Source organism: Phyllosticta citriasiana (assembly GCF_038021145.1).
Source record: "Phyllosticta citriasiana strain CBS 120426 chromosome Unknown IWZ02scaffold_3, whole genome shotgun sequence".
NCBI classification, from domain to species: Eukaryota; Fungi; Ascomycota; class Dothideomycetes; order Botryosphaeriales; family Phyllostictaceae; genus Phyllosticta; species Phyllosticta citriasiana.
This window is the reverse complement of record NW_027117280.1, coordinates 1,884,941-1,909,809: the sequence shown is the minus strand read 5'-3', so window position 1 is coordinate 1,909,809 and position 24,869 is coordinate 1,884,941. Positions and strand designations below refer to the sequence as shown.

At 55.5% G+C, this 24,869-nt stretch overlaps 8 protein-coding genes across 8 annotated transcripts; 4 read left to right on the top strand and 4 right to left on the bottom strand.

The window, feature by feature from the left end:
- The first annotated feature begins 2 nt into the window (after positions 1–2).
- On the top strand, positions 3–2,638 carry IWZ02DRAFT_445121 (uncharacterized protein). Its single transcript, XM_066767146.1, has 2 exons — positions 3–843; positions 938–2,638. Exons 1-2 carry the CDS (start codon positions 287–289, stop codon positions 2,166–2,168), a joined length of 1,788 nt encoding a protein of 595 aa, XP_066625515.1. The 5' UTR covers positions 3–286; the 3' UTR covers positions 2,169–2,638.
- A 366-nt stretch (positions 2,639–3,004) lies between these two features.
- On the bottom strand, positions 3,005–6,525 carry IWZ02DRAFT_480030 (uncharacterized protein). The gene is made up of 3 exons (XM_066769101.1): positions 6,293–6,525; positions 6,092–6,235; positions 3,005–6,041 (listed from the first exon to the last, which is right to left on the bottom strand). Exons 1-3 carry the CDS (start codon positions 6,320–6,322, stop codon positions 3,369–3,371), a joined length of 2,847 nt encoding a protein of 948 aa, XP_066625514.1. The 5' UTR covers positions 6,323–6,525; the 3' UTR covers positions 3,005–3,368.
- A 1,149-nt stretch (positions 6,526–7,674) lies between these two features.
- Positions 7,675–9,197, bottom strand: IWZ02DRAFT_488454 (alpha-1,3-mannosyltransferase-like protein ALG2; the record flags this gene model as incomplete). Its single annotated transcript, XM_066769466.1, has 3 exons — positions 7,675–8,288; positions 8,339–8,947; positions 9,029–9,197. 3 exons carry the CDS (start codon positions 9,195–9,197, stop codon positions 7,675–7,677), a joined length of 1,392 nt encoding a protein of 463 aa, XP_066625513.1.
- A 175-nt stretch (positions 9,198–9,372) lies between these two features.
- IWZ02DRAFT_445112 (uncharacterized protein) lies at positions 9,373–14,791 on the top strand. The gene is made up of 4 exons (XM_066767145.1): positions 9,373–9,759; positions 9,813–9,933; positions 9,979–11,035; positions 11,082–14,791. Exons 1-4 carry the CDS (start codon positions 9,546–9,548, stop codon positions 14,589–14,591), a joined length of 4,902 nt encoding a protein of 1,633 aa, XP_066625512.1. The 5' UTR covers positions 9,373–9,545; the 3' UTR covers positions 14,592–14,791.
- Positions 14,792–16,669: 1,878 nt separating this feature from the next.
- Positions 16,670–18,355, bottom strand: IWZ02DRAFT_372533 (uncharacterized protein; the record flags this gene model as incomplete). The annotated part of the gene is made up of 4 exons (XM_066764639.1): positions 16,670–16,894; positions 17,117–17,734; positions 17,791–18,203; positions 18,268–18,355. The coding sequence occupies 4 exons, from the start codon at positions 18,353–18,355 to the stop codon at positions 16,670–16,672; spliced, it is 1,344 nt and encodes a 447-aa protein (XP_066625511.1).
- A 417-nt stretch (positions 18,356–18,772) lies between these two features.
- Positions 18,773–20,681, top strand: IWZ02DRAFT_190096 (D-amino-acid oxidase). The gene is made up of 3 exons (XM_066762418.1): positions 18,773–18,861; positions 18,939–19,076; positions 19,339–20,681. The coding sequence occupies exons 1-3, from the start codon at positions 18,818–18,820 to the stop codon at positions 20,255–20,257; spliced, it is 1,101 nt and encodes a 366-aa protein (XP_066625510.1). The 5' UTR covers positions 18,773–18,817; the 3' UTR covers positions 20,258–20,681.
- A 338-nt stretch (positions 20,682–21,019) lies between these two features.
- On the bottom strand, positions 21,020–22,856 carry IWZ02DRAFT_373108 (uncharacterized protein; the record flags this gene model as incomplete). The annotated part of the gene is made up of 3 exons (XM_066764681.1): positions 21,020–21,179; positions 21,250–22,624; positions 22,676–22,856. The coding sequence occupies 3 exons, from the start codon at positions 22,854–22,856 to the stop codon at positions 21,020–21,022; spliced, it is 1,716 nt and encodes a 571-aa protein (XP_066625509.1).
- Positions 22,857–23,867: 1,011 nt separating this feature from the next.
- Positions 23,868–24,759, top strand: IWZ02DRAFT_468219 (ribose 5-phosphate isomerase A-domain-containing protein; the record flags this gene model as incomplete). The annotated part of the gene is made up of 2 exons (XM_066768614.1): positions 23,868–24,246; positions 24,311–24,759. 2 exons carry the CDS (start codon positions 23,868–23,870, stop codon positions 24,757–24,759), a joined length of 828 nt encoding a protein of 275 aa, XP_066625508.1.
- Positions 24,760–24,869: the final 110 nt, after the last annotated feature.

Genomic DNA, 24,869 nt, shown 5'->3' with positions numbered 1-24,869 from the left:
ATGGTTGCAACGCAGCTGTAGGCAATGTACCGACTGGGACGGGAATCCTACGTCGTCGTTGTCGCCGTCGCCGTCGCCGCCAGGTCCTTTTAAAACCCAACGCCGCACAAGGCTGGACGGGAGCTGTGCTGATCATGGCCCCAGTCGTTTCTGTTGTTGTTGCTGCTGCTGCTGCTGCTGCTGCTGCTGCTGCTTAGTTGCCTCATCTTGAATCATCTCACGGGATCCATCTCTTTCGACTCCATCACGCCCTTACATTATTCCCTGGTGTGCCGCCGCATTACCCATGGCTACGGCTCCCTCTCTTCTCCACCAGGAAAACGCACTACACGACCACATCTTGCAGCCGCTGACCCGCTGCCTCGATGACGCTGTGCTGCTGAGTCTGGCGCGCGGCTTTTCTCACACCTTCAAGGACCTTGCTCAGAACTCGCATCAGCACTTTCTCTCGACTCCCGTGACGGCTCTGCCCACCGGCCACGAGGTCGGCAAATTCCTGGCCATCGACGTGGGCGGGACTAACCTCCGCGTCGCTTGTGTAGAGCTGTTGGGTGACGGTGGTGATGATGATAATGATGATGACGATGAAGCAGCAGCAGCGGCAAGCGTCCCCGCGTCCGGCGCCTTGGGCCACGACGACCCAAAGATTCGGAGGCATTCCGAGCGGGCCTGGCCTATTGAAGAGCACTTGAAGATGGACAAGGCAGAGGACCTGTTTGCCTGGATTGGAGACTGCATAGCCGGTGTTCTACATGATGTCCTGTACGGCCAAAATGCCAGCATACACCCCGACGACTTTGGCAGCGAGATTCCCATTGGCATCACTTTTAGCTTCCCAATGACGTACGTTTGCCATCTGTCCACCACCCGTTTTTGGTCGTGCCGGGGTTTGTGTCTGAGTTGGTTGTTGTGGGAGCTGCTACTAACGCATCTCCAGGCAAGAATCCATTTCGGAAGCGACTCTGATGCCCATGGGTAAGGGATTCGCCATCACGTCTGATCTGAACTTGGGGGAAATGCTGCTGGCAGGATACGCAAAGCATTGCACTCCTGGAATGTCCAATGGTCACCCAAGTCACCCAGCAAACGGTCACCCACGCAAACTACTTCCCAGGCTCCGTATAGCAGCAATCACAAACGACACCGTCTCGACCTACGCCTCTCTCGCCTACTCCGTCAAGACGTCCTCCAGAAGCCGCGTAGCAATGGGCGTCGTCGTTGGGACCGGAACCAACGCCACTGTCCCAATGCCCCTGAGCGACCTCGGCCAGTCCAAAACCGCATTTCTAAAGCTACCCCTGGACTCTTCGTCTTCGACGACCAAAATCGTCGTCAACACCGAATGGTCAGTCCGCGGCACCGAGCGCCCCGTCAAGCCGTACACGACGATATGGGACACGGAGCTCGACCGCAACACCGACCTGCCGGGCTTCCAGCCCATAGAGTACATGACGTCCGGCCGGTACCTGGGGGAACTGGTGCGCCTCGCGCTGGTCGACACGCTGTCGAAAGAAACGAATGTAGTGGACCGCGAAGGATTGCCGGCAGCCCTCGCTCAGCGCAACGCCATATCGACCAAATTCCTCGCAGACGTGACAGCGCGGGCCTCTGACGACGAGATTCGCGCCCGTCTGGACGAGCTGTTCCCCGCGCCCCGGGGAAGCTCATTCGTGTGGTCCAAGGAGCGCATTGATGCGCTGCAAGCCATCGCTACCGCCGTGCTGATCCGCTCCACCGCTCTCATCGCCGCCATGATAGTCGGTCTGCTCGCGCGGGTGGGCGAGCTGCATCTCGACGTACCGGACGATGCCAATGCCGTAAAACTTCAAGCAAACGCAGACGCCGACGCAGACGCAGACGCAGACGCAGCAGACCAAAAAGAAACAGAAGCGAAACCCGAAGCAGAAGCAAAAGAAGAAGAAGAAGAAGAGCTTATCATCGCCTGCACCGGCGGCCTAATCCTGCAGTACCCCGGCTACCTCGAGACGTGCCAGCGCTGGATCGACCGGCTCGTGGCTCATCAGCGGGGCTGCAGCAACGCGGCGGCGGGCAAGCGGGTCGTCCTGGGTGAGGCGCGGGATGGCGGCGTCATTGGCGCTGCGGTGTTGGCTGCCATGTTCTCTGGAGCTCCTCCTGGAAATTCTTCGACTGCGCTGCCGCCGCGGTAGGGAGGGGTAGGGGATGGAATGGGATGGGATGGGAATTTGTAGACGGATGGGAGGCGGACGGGGTTTCATAATGTTGGGGAATAAATGGACGAGGCGCTTGGGTTTAGAGCAAGAGAAAGAGGAAAAAGGGAAAGATGAGATGCTGGGAGAGCGGGATGAGGGAGCACATTCCTCCTTTCCTTCTGGATACACGACACGAACGAAAGCATGAATGGCGATCGATGGTGGTGGTTGGCTATTGAGGTGGATTGGCTTCCCTTGCCTGCTTTCCATCCACATGCACTCTGTCTAGTTGCATTTGCATGTATCTACATTTCTCATACCTGCTTGCTTGCTTGCTTGCTTGGTCTACCTTGCTGTTTAACCTACCCCGCTCACATGTCCAGCGACTGTTGAAGAAAGATACATCACTGCACAATATCAACTAATACACTTAGCTATGCTACCTAGTAAGGTATCTTTCAATCAACGTAAATGACGTGTTCACTCAGCACTCACATCTGACGTGTCATGCCTCGAACCACACGTAATCAATACCACCGATAAGCAAAGTAGACAACGAATCAATTCTCAAAGCTCAATTATTTCTGTACCCGGTAGAGCTTCCAGGTATTGGGGGGTATCCATCGCAAACGAAAAAAAAAAAACGAAAGACCGCAAAGATGCCGCCGCCGCCACCACCACCACCACAAAAACACAAAACCATAAACACCCAGAAAGCCAAACCAAACCAAACGCCCGAACTTTGAATGCTCCTCCCAGTTCTCAAACGGGGCCAAAGGTAAGAATGCGCCGCATGCTCCCCGTCTTGAGCAACCATGACAGAACCGCAGGGGAAAAAAAAAAAAAAAAAAAAAGGCACCAAAACGCCCGAACGCTCCTCGTGAGCGAGCAGCCAAACCCGAAACAGAGAGAACTTTGCCGCATTCGTGGGCCATAGTACCACCAAACACCAAAAACAGACCCATTCCTTTTGATCCGCTATACAGACACCGAAAAAAGCAAGAAACGCCAAAGAACAAAACTTATTGACTCTGCAGAGCCGCAGCTCGCTCTCGAATGCTTCAAAGTCCGGTGAGGACCATGGAAAAAGTAGCAAAAACAGAAAAACGCCACGAGCTTGGATGCTCTCTAAGCCGCTAAGGCCGATACCGAAGAAAAGAAAAACGTAGGAAATGGCTATGTTGCCAAACAATCGATTTAGAACGTGACTGGGCTGACATCGTCGTGCCAGTCGAAATAGCCGGTGAAGCCGCCGTTGACTATGGCGGATGCAAACCAACGACGTGCGTGATCAATAACGTCGGGCTGGGAGTCGTAAGAGCTGGGCATGACTGCACGGCCGCGCAAAATGTTTGCCGTGTTGACGATGACGAACATGCCACAGTCGGAGCCATTGCCCTGTCTGGGCGAAGTCTGTTCCTGGACAACGGTCCAGTCGGACTCACTCCAATGCTCGCCCATGAATACTGACATGAGGCGCTTTGCGATGTTGACGTAGTGCCTCGAGGGACCGCCCAGGCTGTCGAAGTAGTGAATGGTGCGCTTCTGGCCAAAAATCACCACCAGGCGCCAATGAGATTTGTCGCAGATGGGCAAAAAGACCGCCTGAGTGTGGAACAAATTATCTCCCAGGTGGTTGGCCCTTCTTCCCCAAGATTTCATGCTTCCCTCGCCAAAGGAGTTGATTGAGGTGAACCACATGGGTGTGTAGGCGTGGAAAGGTGCTGGTCGTCCTTTCGCCTTCATCTGCTTTGAAAAGCCAGCCTTCTCATTGGCCCGAACGCACAGCATGTCCGTCGCCTTGCAGACTGCCTCGTCATTCAGCCATGGCCTGTCAATGGCTCTGGAGGGGTTCGGGCCGATCATGGAGCGGAGGTCTTTGGACTTGAAGTTGCCCTTGATGTCATAGGCGTCGGCCTTTTGGGCGAGCTCCTGAAGAGTGTTGGCGTGTGAATGGGGGAGCGCGCCGAAAAGACCATTGGAACTTTCAAAGACCCAGCGCTCGTGCTCAGTCATGGCTTCGAGCGCCGCTTTCGTCTCCGCGACCCGGGCGGCTTCAGCTGCCGCTGCAGCAGCCTCTCTCGCTTCTCTGTCGGCTTTCTCCCTGGCTTGTCTCTCCTGCAAGACCCTTTTCTCCTCACGGGCTTTCTCCTCCAATTGCTGGCGCCTCCGCGCCTCCTCCGCAGCGAGCTTGTCGCTCTGAGATTGCACTGAACGCTGCAGCTCCCCTACGATGGAGTTGTAATCACCATCTGTAGAGATAGTGACCGACTCGAGAGTCGTGGCAACTTCTTTGGTTGCATCCGAGGGGTCTACGATGACGCTGGAGTCACTGCCCGAAGATGTGGGGCGTGATTCTGACTCGGCGTATTGGCCAGAACTAGGCATTTGGGACAGCAGCACGGAGGACCTGAACAGATTTTCTTCGGGAGCCTTGATTGCGGCATGAGGAATCAGCCCATGGCGTGGAGAGGCCGAGGTAATGGAGCTGGCGCCGATGGAAGATGAGAGGCTTGATCCTAGAAGGCGCTCTTCTTTCTGCTTGTGACCGATACGAGGCCAGTCTCCGGTGTCGAGCTTTGCCGACTGCTGCCATCCTGTCCGTGCTGAATATGCCAGTTTGCGCTGCCTCATCTCGGACAATCCGAACGAGTTGCGTGCCATCCTGTTGACAAGCTTTTCCTTGCGGGGAATCGGCTTTTCTGTGGAAAGCTGTCTTGTCATGATCACCCTTTGGGGAGCAGGAGACTGGCTGGTTTTTCCTGCCTGCTCGCTAATTGGGACAGAAGCTGTAAGCTGATCTGCAAGCTGTGACAGTTCTTGAGATTGGGTGTGCGCCGCAGGGACGCTGTTGGAGACAGACTCGGTCTGCTCCACCGATGGTATGTCGTTGAACATCGCAGGGGACTCAGGAAACGCCCCTGGCATGGTAATATGACGCTTGTGGGACTTGGAGGTGACATTGAAGGTGGGGTGGTCGTAGCTGTCCTGAGGGGACCTCGATAGGAGGCTGCGCGCCTTTTCAAAGTTGGAGGCGACGTTATATATGAAACTGTCCGGGATGAATCCTGATAGCAAGGCTCGCGATCTTTGCAAGAGCCAAGTGCTGCACGCTCTGATGATGCCATGAGGTGCGTTCGTCCCAGGTCGACACGGCTCGACATAGTCCTCCCGTCCGGTCACGGGCAACCCGCTCGCAAGGTGTGACTTTGGCTCTTTGTCCGCAGCGTACTCGTCGAAGGAGCGCTTCACCGGTGTTGTCGGGAAGCCTCCCGGAACCGCTCTCGCAAGCTGAGGCGTGTTCATCCTTGTTGTGCAATGGTAAACATATTTGGCAGTGGCATCTTGAGGATTCAAGACCCTGCGGATTTGGGGGTGACTTGATAGTTTTAGTGGCGTCGCCGGGGCTTGGGCGAACGACGCGTAATGCTCAATACGCGGAGTCGTGGTTGCCGGGGGAATGGGACAATATGGTTGAGTAGAGTCTAGTGGCAGTTTAGGACGATCCGACTTCCTGCCAACGTGCAGTTTCTTGAAGTTTGCATGTGTCTCTCGAGGACGGAGGGTAGATTGAATCCTTGCGTCACTTGTTATGGGTATCTTTCTCTGCTCTTCGCGGTTCGCGTTCAAAAGTTTGCGGGCTTCTTTCGAGGGCCGACCGTATGGCAGGCGTTCATATGAGAGAGTGGTGCGGCGAAGATCTGTCACACAGCGCGCGGGCATATGCGAGGAATTCTTTTTGTGTCCGGCGGGAAGCTTGAGGCTCGGTTGGTAGTTGAGTGTACCAGTATGCTGAGGGTAAAGGTTGGTCGGGTGGATTGCAGGTGCACGTGCGGGTTGAGAGTAAGTTGGAGTCCAGTCCATGTCGGACTGCGACGTGTTAGTGACAGCTGTGGCAGAGTAACCAGATAGCCACATACCACAGCTGGCGACTGAGCACCATGAGAATCCGAGGCTTGAGCAGCCTGGACATGCTGAGAGGAGGTGTTGTGTAGGAAGTTTTGGGTGAAGGCCGAGCCATTTTGGAACTGAGGCTGTATTGCTAGCGACTCGCGCAGCCAGTTCTGTGACGGCGTTAATAGAGTCAAGTGTGGGCATGGAGAGTGTGGCAGCGATCATACCATGCCATATTGGCCAAAGTGGTCGACCATGGTGGGCAGAAAGCGCGACCGAACAGACGCGTCGCGATGATGGAAGTTGCGAGCGGGGTGAGGTTGAGGGCGAAATGTGTCCTTAGACGCGCGAGAAACGGGTTTGGGGTGAGCAGAAAGGTTTAATGCAAGCTTGAGCAAATCCGAGGGTGCACAGAATGAAGTGCGAGGGTGGAGTCGATGACGGGATTGCTCGAGCGTGCTGAAGACGGTGGTGGTGAGAAAGGTTGGAAGGGCAGCACAGCTCGGCGTCTCTTTGGCAGCGGGCAGCCCAGCCGGCCGGCTAGACCAGCTGTGGCGGTGCACGGACTGGACTCCACCAGATAATCCGGCGCGTGTGCGCGCCGGATTATCCTGAGATGGTAGTAAGTCGCTCACATGTGGACTATCTGTCGCTCTACGTGACAGCAGCTATTTTCCACGAAGCCGGCATTATTCGGCCATGTCGTTAGGGACTAGTCGGGACAAAAGACAGCCAAGTGTGGCGGTGGATCGACAAAGGGCTGAAAAAAGGGTCCTCCCGCGGGCACCGGGGCGCCATGACATGGTGCTCCCTCCCTCGTCGCGTTCCTGCGTCTGCTTCTGCTTCTGCTTCTGCTTCTGCTTCTGATTCTGATTCTGCTAATGTCTCTTCTACTGCTTCGGACCCATCACTTGGCTCTTGTCTGCATCTCGAGTCACTCAATCCGAACCGTTCTCATCTGCTGCATTTCGCGCACACAGTGTCCAAAACATTGTGTCAACAGTGAGGCATCAAGCCCCGAGACACGACAGCACACAGCAAACAACCAACAAGCCAACGGCCGTCTTCCCGTCTGCACGTTCCCCCGCCCGACCCCACTTCACTTGTCTGGTCCCTGTCGATCCTGGCATCCGTTCTTTTGCTCCACCCTTGGCCCGTCTGCTCGTGCCCCGCTCTTGGTTTTTTCCGCCAATGTTATTTCACACAAGATGCTCCCTTGACTTCCTTAAAAAAGTTCGAGGCAATCACTTTCACGTCTTTTACGCAATGAGGGCAAAGGCTTTTCGGAGAGAGCCGCATCCTAGATTGTTTCATCCTTCCGCCTGCCGTGCAAGTCCATGGTGGAGAAGTGCTTCTTGCTGCTCATACTTCTTGCCGGCGAAACTCGGCCCTTGCATTTAATTTACAACGCCAAAAGCTGGTCACGTATTGCAAACATTGGCACGTTTCTGTACATTTTCGCAACCCAAACAATCCGGCATAGCCTTTCGATTGCACCGAGACATGGAAAAGACTTCGTGACACACGTGGGTATCAACTGTGCATTTTTGGCCCCGTGTAAAAAATGACCGGGCTGGATTTGCATGCCCCCTGGCTCTTTGAGTCAAGCCTACGCCAGGTATTTGATCCCGATCCATGCATTGGCAACCATCAATGAAAAGACAACCGCTACAACCGCACCAATGCCAAACGGCGTAGCAACAACGGGCCTCGGCACGCTTTCGATGCCTCGAATCTCCTTGTCGAACCGCTCTGCCATCTTCGTCCTCGAAAACTCATTCTTCACCCGCTCCTGGCCCGCTGTTCCCATCTGCACTAGCTTATCATGGCCGATGCCTCCGGGCAGAACTTTACGCATGACGTCAGTCCACTCTTCGACGGCAGCCACGTTTCTCAACCAGCCAGTCACGTCCTCCTGCACAGTCTCGGTCGGCCCGCCTTCATTGGCCGCCAGCACAGGTGTTCCCGCCAACATTGCCTCGAGCGGAACGATGCCAAAGTGCTCATGGCGCGGTGTGTAGACCAACAGGCTAGCAGATGCGAGAAGCGTCATCTTGAGCACGTCGGGAATGGATAGCAGGAATAAAACGTCAATGTCGTCCGGGATCGAGAGTGCGGTTATGACGGTCTTGACCGTGGCGATCTTGAGCTTGAAAGATTCGGCGAGCTGGCAGAGCTCGTTGTAGCATGCTGTGTTTTCTTGGACCCGTGGGTCGTAGCCACCTGGAACACAATCAGCGACACAAACCATCTGCCTTGTCAATCATCCCTACCTGCAATGACAAGCCGTGTGTTTTTCCGCTCTTCGGGAGTCAGCCCGGCATATGCGCGAATGGCCAGACCCACGTCCTTTTTCCTCTCGAAGCGATTGATGCTCAGAAAGGTAGTCTTATCCTTCCACATGTGGGCATCTTGCTGCGCGGTGTCCCATGCCGTAGATTTGCCATCCTCATTTGTGTCTACACAAGGGTAGACTACCGCCGGTTTCCTGTCACTGAGGCCTGTGAATGCCTGCGCAAAAACGCTCCTTGTGAAGCCGCTGTTGACCACAATGACATCGCTGCAACCAGTGCTCCAGCTTTCAACCCAGTCGAATGGTATCCTGTACAAAGCCTTGACTAATCCCTCCTTCTTCGCCAACAATTTGTCCGGGAAATGGCAGTAAAACAAGATTCTTGTATCCGGAGCAACAAGTCGTAGCAGAGGGATTCCCGCACTGAGCTGGTCGATGAAGAAGATCTCGGGTCTCAGATCGCGGAGTTCCGAAAAGGCGATTTCGAGGATCAGGTGAATTTGTCGCAGGATGGCGCACAGGATGGAGAAACGGCCAAGTAACGAGGGCGGGAAGAGGGTGTCGCCACGGACGCGCACATCAAGAGTTCCTTTTCATGGCGCGTTTTCTCAGCTCCCTTAGTCTCCACAATGAGCGCCATCGCCGGGATGGATCCGATGAGCGGGCTTACCATCGCGGGCCTCGTCGAAGCAGTGCTTGGGGTCGCAGTGCGATGTAAAGATGGTGACCTTGTGGCCGAGATTCTGGAGGCCGACGGCGGCGTCGACGACCAGGCGCTCGGCACCACCAATGCCCAGGTCTGGGTGGAAGAAGACAATCCTCTTGGGCTTGAGAGCCATGAGTGAGTTGGTTGGAGTCGACTGACCCTTGGCTGAAGAAAGGGCGACCTCTGATGGCAACGCGTTCGACGTGGCCACTGCCCTGCCCTTCCTGGCCGCTACTGCTGATTGGGCAAGTTTCCCGACCCTAGTGCTCGCGCGACCCCAGCCTGCCATGCGGCCTGCATCCTCAACACCATCACACATCGCCCGCACTCGTCGCAAACAATCACAGAGCTGCGCCTTCTTTGCGACGGAGCCTTTTCTGCAAGGCTGCGATGGTGCGCCGCTTCTGCTGAATCGCGTGCGCAACTTGCCAACGGCCCAACACCACAAACGCCATCAACATCATCGGATGCCTGGCCAAACATGGGTCAAGGCTACTCTCTCACTACCCTGTCTGCGGGGGCTGCAGGCATCGACGTGCCAGAGCTCGCCGACTTGACATATGAAAAGAGCTTGGGAAATGCCCGCTTTATGAAAACGATTAGAGCGCGGCATAAGGATGGTCTGGTCGTGGCCAAGGTCGTCATGAAGCCGTATGCCAGCATGAAGCTCGATCAATATGTCAAAGCCTTGTTGAGTGAGACTCAGGCGACTTGGATCTTTCTATACGTTGACGCTGATGACCATCAGACGAGAGGAGGGTATTGTCAGAAGTTCCAAATGCACTTCCGTACCACCGCATTCTCGAGACAAGTACCAACGGGTTTCTCGTTCGCCAGTTTATCCACAGTTCTCTCTATGACCGCATTAGGTACGAAAGAAGTCAAATGCCTTGCGCTTGATCTAACCAGTGTAGTACGCGCCCCTTTCTGGAAGATGTTGAGAAAAAGTGGCTATCCTTCCAGCTGCTTTGTGCGATACGAGATTGCCACGCTAGAAATCTCTACCATGGCGACATCAAGACCGAAAACCTTTTGGTGACCTCATGGAATTGGTTGTACCTATCGGATTTCTCATCCTCCTTCAAGCCCACCTATCTGCCAGAGGACAACCCCGCCGACTTTTCCTTCTACTTTGATACTTCTGGTCGCAGGACATGTTACCTAGCTCCGGAGCGATTCCTAAGCCCAGGAACGCAGCCTGACGGTTCCAGGAAAGTCGACTGGGCTATGGACATGTTTAGCGTTGGCTGCGTCATCGCTGAGCTATTCCTTGAAACCCCCATTTTTTCGCTTAGCCAGCTTTTCAAGTATCGCCAGGGAGAATACGATCCGTATCACGCTCATCTGATCAAGATTGAAGATGTGGACATAAGAGAAATGGTCTCTCACATGATCAAACTCGATCCCAATACTCGTTACTCCGCTGATGAGTGCTTGAGCTTTTGGCGAAAGCGAGCATTTCCCGATTACTTCTTCAGCTTCTTGCATCAGTACATGTATTCTATCACAGACCCCTCTTCTGGCCGGGGACCTATAACCGCTGGTGGCGAAAATCTGGGCGAAGCAGACGACAGAATTGACAAAGTCTATAGTGACTTTGACAAGATCTCTTACTTTCTGGGATACGGTGAAGAGAAGGGAGAGGAAAAGCCGCCTGGAAGCAGATACACCCTTCGAAGTGACATCTTCCCTCTGCACTTGGACATCCCCAACTACAGGCACCGTGCATCAAATCGAGTCCACACCCCCACCGACGATGGAACCCTCATTTTTCTCACGCTGGTCGTCGCATCTGTCCGTAGTACGGCACGTGCTACAGCGAGGATTAGGGCGTGCGAACTTCTATTGGCTTTTGCCGAGCGGGTTACGGACGAGGCCAAATTGGACCGCATACTCCCATGCCTGACGGTTTTGCTAAATGACAAGACTGATCTTGTCAAGATTGCAGCACTTCGCACCATCACTCAAGTGGTAAGTACGAAGGTCCTTTACTTTGAATGCCGCTAACTGCTTGCAGCTCGACCTGGTTTCTGTAGTCTCACCCATCAACGCCTACGTTTTTCCTGAGTACATTTTGCCAAGACTTGAACCCTTCCTTCCCGGCCACAAGTCAACTCCTAGTCCTCTCCTCCGAGCAACTTATGCGTCTTGTCTGGCCACGCTTGCCACAACCGCCTCCAGATTCCTAGATATGATGCAAGCACTTCGAGCCGATGGTTCGTTGCCGACAAACGACCCAGAAGCCGAGGAAGATAGTATGAGCCGATCTTCTTACCAAACACTCTACGACATCTCTCGCGAGGACTTAGTGTCCAAATTCGAGGCCCAGACGAAAGCTCTTCTCACGGACAACGACCCATCCGTCCGAAGGGCCTTTCTGGGCTCAGTTTCGAGTCTTTGTGTCTTTTTCGGGAGTGCCAAGGCGAACGACGTCATTCTCAGTCATCTCAACACCTACTTGAATGATAGAGATTGGATGCTCAAATGCGCGTTTTTCGAAACGATTGTGGGCGTTGCGACATACGTTGGCGGTGCAAGTCTGGAGGAATTCATCCTGCCACTGATGGTGCAAGCGCTGACCGACCCCGAGGAGTTTGTCGTTGAAAAGGTGTTGAGATCACTTTCCTCAATGGCTCAGCTCGGCCTTTTCCAGCGCGCAAGAACATGGGAGCTCGTCGAGATGGTGGGACGCTTGACAATGCACCCCAACATTTGGATTCGAGAATCCTCAACCCAATTCATCTCTTCGGCCACAACGTACCTTTCCATAGCTGACATTCACAGCATCATCATCCCCCTGATCAAGCCATATCTCAAGGTCCAGCCGTCAGCGCTTACAGAGTTAAAGCTTCTCGACGCGCTAAAGAAACCTTTGCCCCGCCTTGTCATGGACATGGCCCAAACCTGGGCTGTCAATTCCGAAAAGGGCACCTTTTGGAAGTCTGCTCAACAACAGCGCACGTTTGCCTTTGGACTTTCCGACGAAGTGATCCCAGTAGCACCAACCAGGGAGCTGGGGCCAAAGGCACTGAGTAGGATACCGAAGAATGATGAAGACGAACAATGGCTTAGGAGACTTAAGAATGCAGGTATGCATGCGGAAGATGAGATGAAACTTGTTGCTCTTCGCGAGTACATTTGGCGAGTGGCACATCGCCGAAAACAAGACAACTTGAATGGAACCGGCTCGAGATTCAACGCCATCCTGCCCCTAAAGGACCTCGGAATCACACCTCAAACCATCTTTTTTGACCACAAGCAAGCCGTCTTCGAAGAAGCTTTCAACGAACAGATCGACGATGATGGCGACAAGCCTCATACAATTGCGGATGCATTGCGCGAAGCCTCCATGTCGGGCGATGACGCGCTGTCGCGGAGACGGATGTCACACATCAATAGCCACCTAGAAAGGCGAGGTTCGGCAAGACCAGATACACCACACGGAGATCCTGCTTCGCCTACTTCTCGAGCAGAAAGCCCGACTGGTAGGCCTGCACCCCCAAAGGATGGCATTCAAATATCCAAAACACGCGCCAAGGACCAAGAAGTCTTGTTTTCACCGTCATCCGTCGATTCACGGACAGGCTCAAATCTGGGTGTGCACGAGCACGCTGTTCGACACAAGTCAAGTGCAATGAGTCTGATGAGTCGTATGGACGGCGGAAACAAGGCCATGGCAGAAATTAGCACCACCTCGACGAATGCTGTCGGTAGATTGGACAGTGTCAAAAAGCGAGAAGAGGTTCCCCAAAGGACTAAATCACCACTTGCTTTGGCTCAAGAACAGCATCGGCAAGACCCAGGCAAGATCAAGTTCCAGGCTGCGCATTCTTACACGGGTAACGACCCTACCATTCTTAAACTGCTTGATTCGGTCTACCTCGAAAACTTTCCTGTCGATAATGTCGAGTTTGGCCCTCGCATCACTCCCGTGAGCCGGAAACAGCCAATTAAGCGTGGCAGCGGGCAGTCGACGTCGGCAACATGGCGTCCTGAAGGGACACTGGTGGCCATGATGGGCGAGCACACTGGCGCCGTCAGTCGAGTTCTGGTCTCCCCGGACCATGCGTTCTTTATTACAGGCTCTGACGACGGCACCGTCAAGGTCTGGGACTCGTTCCGACTGGAGCGCAACATCACGCACCGTTCGCGAGCCACGCACAAACAAGGAGACAATGTCAAGATTACCAGCCTCTGCTTCGTCGAGAATACGCATTGCTTCATCAGCGCCGGCTCCGATGGCAGTATTCAGGTCGTCAAAGTCGACTACAGCGAAATCCAGTCTGGCACCACCATCTCCACGCGCTACGGAAAGCTCAAACTCCTGCGCTCTCACAACCTCCCTCAGGACACGTACGCAACCTGGTCTTCCCACCACAAGTCCGACAACGCGTCAGTGCTCCTCGTCGCCACCAACACATCACAAGTCATTGCCCTCGATCTTCGCACTATGCAAACGCTCTACGCGCTCTCAAATCCGCTCCACCACGGCGCCCCTCTCTGCTTCGTCACAGACCGCAAGCACCACTGGCTGCTGCTCGGGACAACGCACGGCGTGCTCTCGCTCTGGGACCTGCGCTTCAAAATGCGCCTCAGAGCATGGGCGTTTCCCGCCGGCGCCCCCGTCCACCGCATCTCACTGCGTGCGGTCAAGAACAGCCACAAGCCGCGCTTCGTGATCGCAGGCGGGACCGGCGGCGCCGACGTGTCCTTCTGGGATCTGGAGAAGGTGGTATGCACAGCAGCTTTCCGCACATCGGTCCACAAGGAAACGTCGGCAAACCGGCACTACACGCTGGTCGACCTAGACGAGGAGCGCGGCGCAGGCGGCGCCGCAGGCGGCGGCGGCATGTTGCTACTCGGCCGCTTCGCGTCGGCTCTGACGCCCGAGACAGCAGCGGTAGTAGGCACGAACCCATCACCCGCAGCAGCAACGGGCGGCATCGGCGGCGGCGGTTCGACGGACCGCAGCGTGCGCGCCATCGCGATGGGGTCAGACGACGGCAACGACTTTGTCCTGACGGCCGGGCCCGACTGGAAGGTGCGGTACTGGGACGTCGGGCGCCCGGACAACTCGTGCGTCGTGTCGGGGCTCGAGATGGAGGAGAGTCGTCCTTCGTACGCGGCGCTCCCGCTTTCGGCACCAAACCCCGAGACGTCGGTTGTGCAGGAGCGCATCCTGCGGCCGCAGGGCGGCGGTGGCGTCGACAACGGCGATGTCGTCGTGGGTGGCAGTAACAATACCAATAACCACGGCGGCGGCGGCGGCGGCGGCGGCAAGGGCAAGGCTGGCAGGACTACTGCTGCTGGTGGAGGCAGTAGCACGCCGCCGCCGGCCTCGTCGTCAAAGAAGAATCACGCGGGTGCCACGAACAGCGCTGCGTCGCGCGAGAATCTGCGCGGGTTGCAGCAGCAGCAGCTCTTGAGGGGCCATTTGGATAACATCATGGACGTGGCGGTGCTGGAGCAGCCGTATGGCATGGTTGTTAGCGTTGATCGAGCGGGTTGCGTTTTTGTTTTTCAGTAGAATGAGTTGGGCGGGGGAGAGTAAGAGGGAGGGAGGGAGTAAGTGAGGGAGCGAGAAGGGAAGAAGAGTGGCTTTTGGATGGATGGATGGATGGATGGATGGACGGAAGGGAACATGGGAACAAGCGGTGAAGTGGTGGTGCGGCAGCAGTAGTAGGGTGGGTAGTCGTTGTTGAATTGAATAAAGCATTCTTTTTCTCGTTCGTCCGTCGTGTACACACGTGATCGACTTCTCTGGCGTGTGTATGCATTGAGTATCTCCCTTTTTGTCGTTGTCTGTTTCCGCCCCTCTCCCACTTCACAAACATGTCTCCTTCTCTCCAAGTCCCAAAGCAAAGGCCTCTTTCGATGTGCTGCATTCCTCCCGCCGCTCACTTGCTCGCAGCACGCGTGCATGTCGTGGCAAGTCCCTCTCCCTCTTCAGCGTTAATTTTTTTTTATTTTTATTTTACATGGGCCATTAATTGGCCATCTGTTGAGCCTTGTCCTGCCACCGGTGTGCATGCAGTGGAAAACTTAGCTGGTTGTAGCAGTGTATCGCAGTTTTATCGCCTGCAGGAAGGCGAAGAGGGGAGTGGGAAGGAATCCAGGGAGATTGCACTGCGAAGGCGTTTGGCTGAAAAAGAGGGAGACAACACCCGGCAATGTTTGCTCGAGTAGACAAATAGCTAGCAATCACGCACAGCCAAGTTCCACGACAAAGTCACCAATATTGAGCAATCGAGTTTCAGACAGTCATTAGAGTGAGCAGAATATGCATTAGAACCTCAATAACCCTCGTCAAACCCAGCAGAAGCGGTAGTAGTCGTAGTAATCGATTAAGACAAAAAAGAAAGAGAAAAAGAAAAGGAAAGAGGTAGTAGTGAACCCTCTCACCGGGAGATCCAACGACCGAGGCTTGGAAGAAAAGCAGCCGCAAATCGACGCACAAGCCTCGCAGCCGCGATCGAATCCGCCAAACAGTTCGAGTTGAAAAAGACCGCGGGGGAGGAAGAGAATGCAGACTCCCATCGTCCCGAAAGACGCTCCATCCCATGTCGAAGTTCCGCAGAGGAGGCAACCGTGAGGAAGCCCGGTAGGGACCTGGACTTGCGTGCAGCCTCGCTCCAGCCAAGGTATTGGAAGCGCTCCAACCGGTGCAATGAAGCGTCATGTGCTCCTCGCTCCAGACGGTGCGCTGTCAACTTCAGCCGGTGCCAAGCAATGCACTGGAGGAACGCCGTGGGATAAAGGGAGTGGAAATGTCGATGGCGGTGGGCGTACTAAGTGATTCGACCGACGAAGTCCGGTGCTGTCGTGAGTGACATGCGTCCGCGAGGACAGTTGTCGACGATGGCTCCGGTCCTGTACATCGGCCAAGACGCGATTCCATCCGGTGCCATGACGGGTAAAAGTGGTTGACGAGGTTGAGGTCCAGGTTGTAGAAAAAAGAGAGAAAAGACTGGTGGATGCATCGATCAAACCAACCGCTGACGCCGCTATTCCGTTTCTTTTGAGAGCCCTTGGAGCTTCCATGCCCGGGCCACGTGTTGGGTATGTAGTCTTTCGTCCGCTTGCCGTGTCGCAGAAAAAAAAGGAAAAGAGAGAAGAAAAGTTGTCGTGACCGACCAAACGTAATATCCAGATCGTGTCAATCCTGTAAACTCCGGACTGAATGTGCGGGGCTGAGCGGGAGAAGGCTGTAACCGAGGGCAGAGGGAAAGAAACCTATCCCAAGTTGGGAGGCCAAAGAGGGTTCAAAAACTTCGCTGTCAATCAGGAAGAAACCGCCCAACCCCGATGATGATGGACCAATGCTGTTGAGTTCGATGCCGCCTGTAAAATCGTGCAGGGCCTGCCGTGACAGTGCCCCATGCTTGAGAGAATCGCTGAAGGAGAATTTGATAAACCCGTATTGCTAAACGCCGCGCCATGCAAAGAGTTTCTGAGCTTCGTTGAGTATGAGAAAAAAGACCGAGCCTCGAGGTCTATAGAAGAGGCCATGTATGTGCAGAGTGTCGTGACTTGAAAACGAAGAGGGGTATCTTGAAGAAATCCGGCAATGCCAGACCGGGATGTGCCGCGCGCAGTTGGACGTCATCAAACGCTGATGACTTTGATGCGAGGATAGTGGGGACTGTCGCTGTCGCTCCTGGACGACTTTGTGATGATGGGCAGATTTGCGGATGACTTTTCGGCATGCGAGCCCTCTGCATCAGCTTCTTCAAGCTGCTTTCGCTCGCGGTGGGCAGCGTTTTGAGCCTGCTTGCGCCAATCCCTTTTGGAGCGCGTGGAGGCAGATTTTTTCTTGGGCTGCGGACCGGCCTGCTTTTGAGAAGACTTGCCCACAGGGTCGCTCGCATCCGCATCGTCCGCCTCTTCCTCATCGTCTTTTGGGGGCTTGGGCATCGTGAGCTTCAGGCGGATTCCTTTCTTGGGGGAAGGTGGAACAGAGGCGGCGCTATCGGCAGTGCTGTCAGCGGCATGGTCGGACGTTGGCTTGTAGTCGTCGTCAGAGTCAGAGACAATGGCGCGCCTCCTTCTTACTGGTTCGGGTGGGTGAGCATCGTTGTCGGAGTGAACGACAGGCCTCCTCCGGGTGGACTCAGTCGACTGAGACGGATGAGACTCGCTGCCAGCAGTCGATTCTCGCGAGCTTGATCTAGATAGGGTGGCAGAGCCAGCGCGTTTGATGCGACTCTTGGCTGTGAGCTTGGGCCGGCTGTCGACACTCGAGGGGGGCGTGGTCGAAGGCGTTGTAGACCGAGGAAGCTCTGACCGCTCGCTCCGCGGCACGGATGTGTTGTTTCTGCGCTTGTTCGGGCCGTAGATTTCGTCGTCGTCGCTGTCATGCTCCCTTTCGATGCTAGAGCTTTCCTGTGCCGAAGATTGCTCGCGAGAGTCCTGTTCGTGCATGAACTTGGAAACGACAATGTCGATGTCGCAGTTGTGCTGGGTGAGAAGCTTCTTGATGATTGGCTTCTCGACGAAAAAGTGAATGGACTGTTGGACAAGGTCAACCTGCCAATCCTCAACCTGAGTGTGCACTGGGAGCTTCTGCTTCATGGCAGCCTGAGCCTCGGGGCTGAGATGACGCAGATGAATGCGGGGGACGCCGGTGTGGGGGCCTTCGATGTTGCGAACGGAGGAGTAGTGCTCCCAGGACTGAATGGTTGTTAGGGCGCCGCCGAGCGAGGTGAGGTGGTTGGGCAAGAACTTACGTGATAGGCAAGGTGTACAACGGCCTTTTTCCCGGTTTGGCCAGCAAAGGGAGCAACCTCGTAGGTGTGTCCCGAGTTCCAAATCTTGACGAAGCAATTGTAGGCGCGAGCAAAGGCCTGAATCTCGACATTGTCGCCCCAAGTACCACCCTGACGCATCATCTTGACGTGCTCGGAAAACACGCGATCAATTTCCTCCTCGGTTGGCTTTTGCTTGTCGTAAGGAGTCGAGTATGCGTTGGTGTTTTTGCGCTTGGGGTTCCTGCGCACGCCACCGCCCGGGTTGACGCTGACAAAAGACTTGAAGAACTTGGCGTTCGCTTCGACGTAGTCGCAGACGCGCTCCCGGATTTCGCGATGGTGTTCTTGGTCGCCAAAATATTGGTCGGAGAGGGCATTGAAGAGACAGTTTCCTGCAGAGAACGCGTTGTTTAGCAGGGGTGCCAGGTTGGTCATCATGGATGAAGCGGAGCTTACCATCGCCGCGGATATCTGAAGCGTACAGGCCCAAGGCGTTCATGAGAGGGAACTCTGGATCTTCGGTGGCCGACCGGCGGGACCGCATGTTGAAATTGGTGGGGCGAAGGTGAGGGAGCAGACGGAGGGGATCATGCAAGAGAGGAGAGGACATAAAAAAAAAGAAGAGGAAGGATTGTGGGTGGAGGAGGGGGAGGGACGAGCAGTCGCGGGGGAGCTCGTGGGGCGGGCAGCGTGTGGTTCGCTTGGGGTCAATCAATGGTTCTTCTCACTCCCTTTGAGCAGTGACGATGTGGGAGGTGTGAACACGGCGCGGCGACAGGGGTCCGAGCTTGGCGCGTCCAGGTTCACTTTCACTTTGCTGCTGACCGCCTTTGGCGTCGGGGATAGGCACCTACATGTAGGTAGGGATTGCAAAAGGGTGACATGCGCGATAGGCTGCCCTGCCCAAATGCCGGCTGCACATGGCCCTTATATACTCCCTCGACCGCCAGCTTGAGGTTTGGTCCATTCATTGTCCACGCTTAGCTCCCCACCAACGCCCTCGACCATGGCTCACGCGCAACAGTCCGATGCAAACATTGTGGTTCTTGGGTGAGCACTGACTGACTAACTGAATGACTGACTGACCGACTGACTGACTGACTGACTGACTCCACCACCAACCCCAGTGCCGGCGTCGTGGGGCTGACTACCGCCCTGCTGCTGTCCAAGATTCCAATCTACCACGTCACCGTCATCGCAAAGCACATGCCCGGCGACTATGACATAGAATACGCTTCGCCCTGGGCCGGAGCAAACTACTTGCCGTAAGTTTTGATTTTCCATTGGTCCAATCCAATTTATTCTCCCTCCTACCGAATACTTTTCCTTGTCCATCTCGAGCCAATCAGATTTTTTTTCTTTCCCCCTTCTTTTTGGCTCTGTAGTACCACGGCTGCAGGGTCCCTGGTGATACTCCTCTGCTCCAACCCACACCGTCACGCTTCCCCTCCACCATCCCCATCATGCCCATCGTCACGTCCCCCTTCGACCACCCCTTCAAGATGCACCCAAGTAACGCTCTCCCAGAGTCGGCGCCCCAGGCTCGCTCCTCGCCAAACTCGAAGAGCGCACCTGGCCCGAACTGGCACGCCTGGCCTCCAGCGTTCCCGAAGCTGCCATCCACTTCCAAAACACGGTCGTGCAGAACCGCTCCAAAGACGTCGGCAGCGCCGTGGGAACGTGGTTCGCCGAGCTGATAAGGACAGATCCGTGGTGGAAGGATGTGGTGCCCGACTTCCGCGTGCTCCCCAAGGAGACGCTGCCGGCGGGCATCGACTCGGCCACGGCCTTCACGTCCGTCTGCATCAACACGGCCGTCTACCTGCCGTGGCTCGTCGGCCAGTGCCTCGCCCACGGCACTGTGTTCCGCCGCGGCGTCGTCGCGCACGTAGCCGACGCCGCCGCGCTGCACGCGAGCGGGCGGCCTGCTGCCGTCGTCGTCAACTGCACGGGCTTGGGCGCGCTCAAGCTGGGCGGCGTCGCCGACGCCAACATGTACCCGGGACGCGGGCAGATCGTCATCGTACGCAACGAGCCGGGCGTCATGACGAACGCGTCGGGCACGGACGACGGCCCGGACGAGGCCGTCTACATCATGCAGCGCGCGGCCGGCGGCGGCACCATCCTCGGCGGCTGTCTGCAAAAGGGCGCCTGGGAGAGCCAGCCCGATCCCAGCCTCGCAAACCGCATCATGAAGCGCGCCGTTGAGCTTTGCCCAGCCCTCACTGACGGTCAGGGACCCGAGAAGCTGAGCGTCATTCGCCACGGCGTTGGGCTGCGCCCGATGCGCGAGGGCGGCCCCAGAGTCGAGAAGGAGCGCGTCGGCGGCGTGTGGACCGTTCACAACTACGGCCATGCTGGCTACGGGTACCAGTCGAGCTACGGCACGGCCGAAGAGGCCTTGAGGTTGGTCCAGGAAGTCCTGGGCGCCAAAGCCAAGCTGTAGTTGCACGTAGTAAACGTCTTTCTCCAACGCTCTGGTATTCGGTACTTGGTACATACAGTAGTAAGTACACTCGCGCCAGGATTCATGGCTGAGCGAGCAACTTCGGCGCGCATGTGGCCTGGCCTGGCTACACCCGGTACGACCAAAGAATCGCACTCAACAAAAAAAAAAAGAAAGAGTATCAGGAGGAGCAGGAGGGAAGGCAGGCACAAAAGGAAAAAGTCAAAACGAAATTCGGAAAGGCAGGGCCTCGAACCACATGCTATGCGCCATGTAGCAATCTAGCTGTTGTTTTACCAGGGAGCCCGACGACCAGTGCGCTACATGCGAGTCCAAATGCGCTGCGCAATCCTTGCGTAGGAGTCTGGCTTTTTTTCAGACTATAAAGTAAATAAAATGGGGCCTGGCTCGAAGTGACCGCTCAAGTGTCAAAACTGGCGGTCTTTGTCCTTCTATGTATATAATGGGTGCTTGATTCGTTGGAAATGGAGGACAAGAGATAGACGGACTCAAGAAGCGTTCATTCGGAGCTTTTGCTGCGTGCTTGAATAGACTGTGTGGCAAGACGAGAACCTCGCTGCCATGTTCTCCGTATTTCTATTGTTTTTTCTGCTACTTGCTGCTCTTTTTGTTCCGCTTGCCTGCGCCTATGCTCAAGACGCCATCTCAGGGCTTTTGACCAGTACCCCTCGAAACCACGCTATCTGTCCACGAGCCAGACTCGCTCGCGTGCTTAGGCAAGACGATGGTGCCCTTCGTTCCCTAAACGCGCACCACGCCACTCTTGCTCTTTATGCCATCAAACAAGCACGTGTTGTCGACCGGAATGTACTGCTTGGTCACGACCTTTATGACCTCCTGTGCCACCATGCCGCCCGCCAGCGCCGCAATGTTGTGCATCTCGGCGCCTCCAGCGCGGACCCTTCGTCTCAGTGTCAGCACGGCCCTGATCCCGATGCCTCAGCCCAAATAAGGCGAGTAGTAAGACTTACAATTCAGCAACATATTTCCTCAGCCCCTCCTTCAACTCGCCGTACTCGGCATCGTCTTCAACAAACTGGCCCGCTTCTTCGAGCAGCGCGTCCATGAATGTCTTGGCGATTCCAAACATCTTTTCCGTATCGGCGTCGACGTCTGCATCAAGCGAACCAGGCACGCGCGGCGCACCCATCAGACCGTCCGCTTCGTGCGTCGCGACGAATTCGTCCCACGCCAGGAACGCCACGTACAGCAGGAAGAGCGTCTCTGGATTCTGCAGGCCGCTGAAGCCAGCGAGGGACTTTGCTCGCTCGCCCCAAATCACCTTGCCTTCGCCCGCCGGAACGATGTGGAATGGGCGGCCGCGAATCAACTTGATGTGACCGGCGTTCTTGCAAAATGCTTCAATTTCCTTGTCTGGGACCGAGCCCTCCGGACGAGCAAGGCTTTGTTCTAATGAGCGCACCGTACCAGTGATTTCGGCTAGGTCAGAACGAGCCTTGTTCTTGTAGATGTTCTGGAGGGCGATGTAGTCCGCCGACTGGGCCTTCATGTCCGGGAGGGAACCAGGGAAGGGGAGGACACCGTGCTTCTTGTAGAAGAGTGATATGGCGTTTGCTATGAGCCAGAAGCTCGCAGACGAAGTTTGGAGGTTTTGGCATTCGTCAGCCTCAAAAACCTCGCGGACGTGGCTGCCGGCAGAAGGCGGGTTTAGGCTCTTGAGAACGGCGCTCACAGCTTCGTCGTAGTTTTCCTCGCCGCCTTCGGGGTTATCGGTTCGTGCGTTTTTGCGCACCATCTCCCGGAAATCTGTCTTTTGCTTGTAGTTCCCGGGATATTTTCCGTCGTGGCTGGCCTTCCATTCCTCGAGATGGTGCAAGAGGAGCAGGACGTATGGCACATGACCATGGTCGTGATCGCTCATGCCATCTAGATCTTTCGTTTTCTCCACCGCAAACTGGATTAGTTCAGCCCATGGTGCTAATAATCTCAAGTCTACCGTGGACTCTGTGGGCGGGTGGGTATCGACAATGGGAAATGCAGGCGGAAGGTGGATAGAAAAATGAGCAAAGAATCCCACGCTGTGAATGTAGAACGTCGGGGTACCAGTTTCGCTGGCATGAGAGCTGATCTCTTGGAGTACGGAAGGGCGAATTGGCGCAGTAACGAGAATGAGAGTGTACGGCTTAAGAGCTTCTGGTTTGTTGATGAAAGATTCGATGGGCTCGGTGATGCTGTGGCCTTGAACATCGGGATTCAACTCTTTGAGGTAGTTGGTTGTGTGTTCTGCTCTAAAGCCTCCAAGGTTCTCATCCTCGAGAAAGAAGTTGACGCCAAGATCGGCGTCGCTGACAACAGCAGAGTCTTGAATAGTGAATTGGCCGATTCCTTGAATTGGTCAGTATCGTTTAGCTGGCAGCAGCCCAAGCTGCAACTCACCAGGCAAGACCAAATTCTTGAGGGTCTCAATTCCTGCTACACCAGGACCAGAGTTGACGAGTAGAATGTGAGCATCCTCCAGGGCCTGCTGGCCGCTAGCAGCCCACAGACGGAGCTGCCTGTCGTACTTCTTTTCCTTGGAGGTGGGGCCTTGGAGGGCGGGAGGGGTGGTAGGGGTCATGATAGCGACGGCCGAGGAGGCATGTGGGTCTGTGGTTATGGTGCGAGCAAGCTCTTGGAGGTCTGAGGTAAGGTCGTGGAGCTTGGGCGTTGGCAGTCGCGTGGGGCTAAAGTCCATGTCAGGTCCCGTCCCTCTTAACTCCGAGTCGCCCAACGCTCGGGCCGGGCCTGCACCTGCCGATAGGGCTGACTGGGACTCGTCCACCTTCATCTTCACCTTCACCTTCACCTTCACCTCTTTCACATCCTACGCCATCGTGAAACAACTCGATTGTTCTCCCTGGACGAGCAGGAGTCAAGACTCGGAGAGACTTTTGTTGAACCTTTATTTTCCAGCCATGCGTCCAGAGGCTTTCTTTCGTGGTGCAGATGCGAATACTGGCACATGCAGACTTTCTTTGACAGCCTGTTCCATGAAGACCATTGCAAAACAAACCGATCGTCTTTCTCTCATTCCACTCCTTGAACCTGACGCCTCAATCTTCCATCGACTTCTCATGGACCGATGCGCGATGCAGACCGGCCCAGACGAGTCCAGATGCAGCTCGGGCCTACTCAGACGCCGATGACGGAACCCGCCAATGCTGCGCGACATCATCGCTCAGTGCAAGGTGGGGTTTTCAGGCCTCTGTCCGGGCGATTACTCACGAACTTGCCGACAACTTCAACCAATTCCTCATCGCGGCTCTTTTCGCTCCTGTCTGGCTTGCTCAGCTTCTGACGTACCGTTAAGAGGCTACTCACGGCCATCGCTTTTCGACCTCCGCTTCTTACCGCAGCATCCAGCCAAAACCGTTGCATGCCCCGCACAACGACACGATTTTTCCTTGCCAAACCCCTTCCGTTCTATCGACCCGTAGCTTGCACATCCGCTGTCAATCGACTTGTACAGGGTAGCTACATTCGCTCCCAGAACACTACCACCTGGAGTCAACAACGGTCAACACTGAGACAAACCCTCAACGCGTATCTATCGCTACCCCGCCAAAGCAATCGATTCGCCAGCAGCAAGATGCCCGAACTCTCGATTGAAGACGCAAAGAAGCAGGCCGCTATCAAGGCTGTCGAGGAGCACTTTGACCCCAATGCGCGCTACGTCGGCATTGGCTCTGGCACAACCATTGTCTACGTCGTTGACGCCATCAAGGAGAAGAGCAACAACCCTGGAATTCAGTTTGTTCCTACTGGGTACCAGTCGCGACAGGTCATTGTCAAGGCTGGCCTGACGCCAATTGCCTACGACTCGCTGCCTGGGAACGAGATTCTCGACGTCGCTTTTGACGGCGCCGACGAGGTCGACGATGATCTCAACTGCATCAAGGGCGGCGGCGCGTGCTTGTTCCAGGAGAAGCTCGTCGCCGAACGCGCAAAGAAATTTGTCTGCGTCGCCGGTAAGCCCCACTCCAGCTCCAGCTCCAGCCGTTGAGGTTGCTGACATTTGTGTTTGTGCGAAAGACTACCGCAAGCAGCAATCCCGCCTTCTGACCCAATGGCCGAGCATCCCCATCGAAGTCGCTCCTCTCGCTGCCTACACCGTCCTCTCTGCACTCCAACGCCTGGGCTCGCCCAGCCCTGAGATTCGCACGCACCCGCTCGAGAAGACTGGCCCCATCAAGACCGACCAGGATTTTTTCATCATCGACGCCCCATTCAAGCAGCTCATTACCGAATCGGACGTTGCCGCCAAGGGTGGCAATGCTGGCAATGGCGAGGACGGCGTGTGGGAGGTCAACACCTTGGCTAGGGAGATCAAGAGAATAACTGGCGTGTTGGAGGTGGGCATCTTCTCCGGCGAGAACGGTGCGCAGGCTCAGGCTCGCGGCGCCGCTGGTGGCCAAAAGCCCGTCGCCTGCTACTTTGGCATGCAGGATGGCAGCGTCAGTGTCAGACTGGCCAAGAACTAAGCTCTCTGCCGAAAATCTGCTTGAGGAGTTAGAAAAGCGGGGGTTACAGCAGGGAGTTGGTGTGGAGTTGCAGTTTTTTCTTTGAGCGTCGTCAGAAACATTGACCTGAT

Bases quoted from the DNA above. Each gene is read 5' to 3' on its own strand.
- IWZ02DRAFT_445112 (XM_066767145.1), top strand. From the start codon at position 9,546: ATGGGTCAAGGCTACTCTCTCACTACCCTGTCTGCGGGGGCTGCAGGC. The intron at 9,934-9,978 runs GTACGAAAGAAG...TAACCAGTGTAG, and splicing joins TCTCTCTATGACCGCATTAG to TACGCGCCCCTTTCTGGAAG. The intron at 11,036-11,081 runs GTAAGTACGAAG...AACTGCTTGCAG, and splicing joins TTCGCACCATCACTCAAGTG to CTCGACCTGGTTTCTGTAGT.
- IWZ02DRAFT_480030 (XM_066769101.1), bottom strand. From the start codon at position 6,322: ATGGTCGACCACTTTGGCCAATATGGCATG. The intron at 6,236-6,292 runs GTATGATCGCTG...ACGCCGTCACAG, and splicing joins ACTTTGGCCAATATGGCATG to AACTGGCTGCGCGAGTCGCT. The intron at 6,042-6,091 runs GTATGTGGCTAT...AACACGTCGCAG, and splicing joins GTGCTCAGTCGCCAGCTGTG to TCCGACATGGACTGGACTCC.
- IWZ02DRAFT_190096 (XM_066762418.1), top strand. From the start codon at position 18,818: ATGGCTCACGCGCAACAGTCCGATGCAAACATTGTGGTTCTTGG. The intron at 18,862-18,938 runs GTGAGCACTGAC...CACCAACCCCAG, and splicing joins GCAAACATTGTGGTTCTTGG to TGCCGGCGTCGTGGGGCTGA. The intron at 19,077-19,338 runs GTAAGTTTTGAT...ACGCTCTCCCAG, and splicing joins GCCGGAGCAAACTACTTGCC to AGTCGGCGCCCCAGGCTCGC.
- IWZ02DRAFT_445121 (XM_066767146.1), top strand. From the start codon at position 287: ATGGCTACGGCTCCCTCTCTTCTCCACCAGGAAAACGCACTACACGAC. The intron at 844-937 runs GTACGTTTGCCA...ACGCATCTCCAG, and splicing joins ACTTTTAGCTTCCCAATGAC to GCAAGAATCCATTTCGGAAG.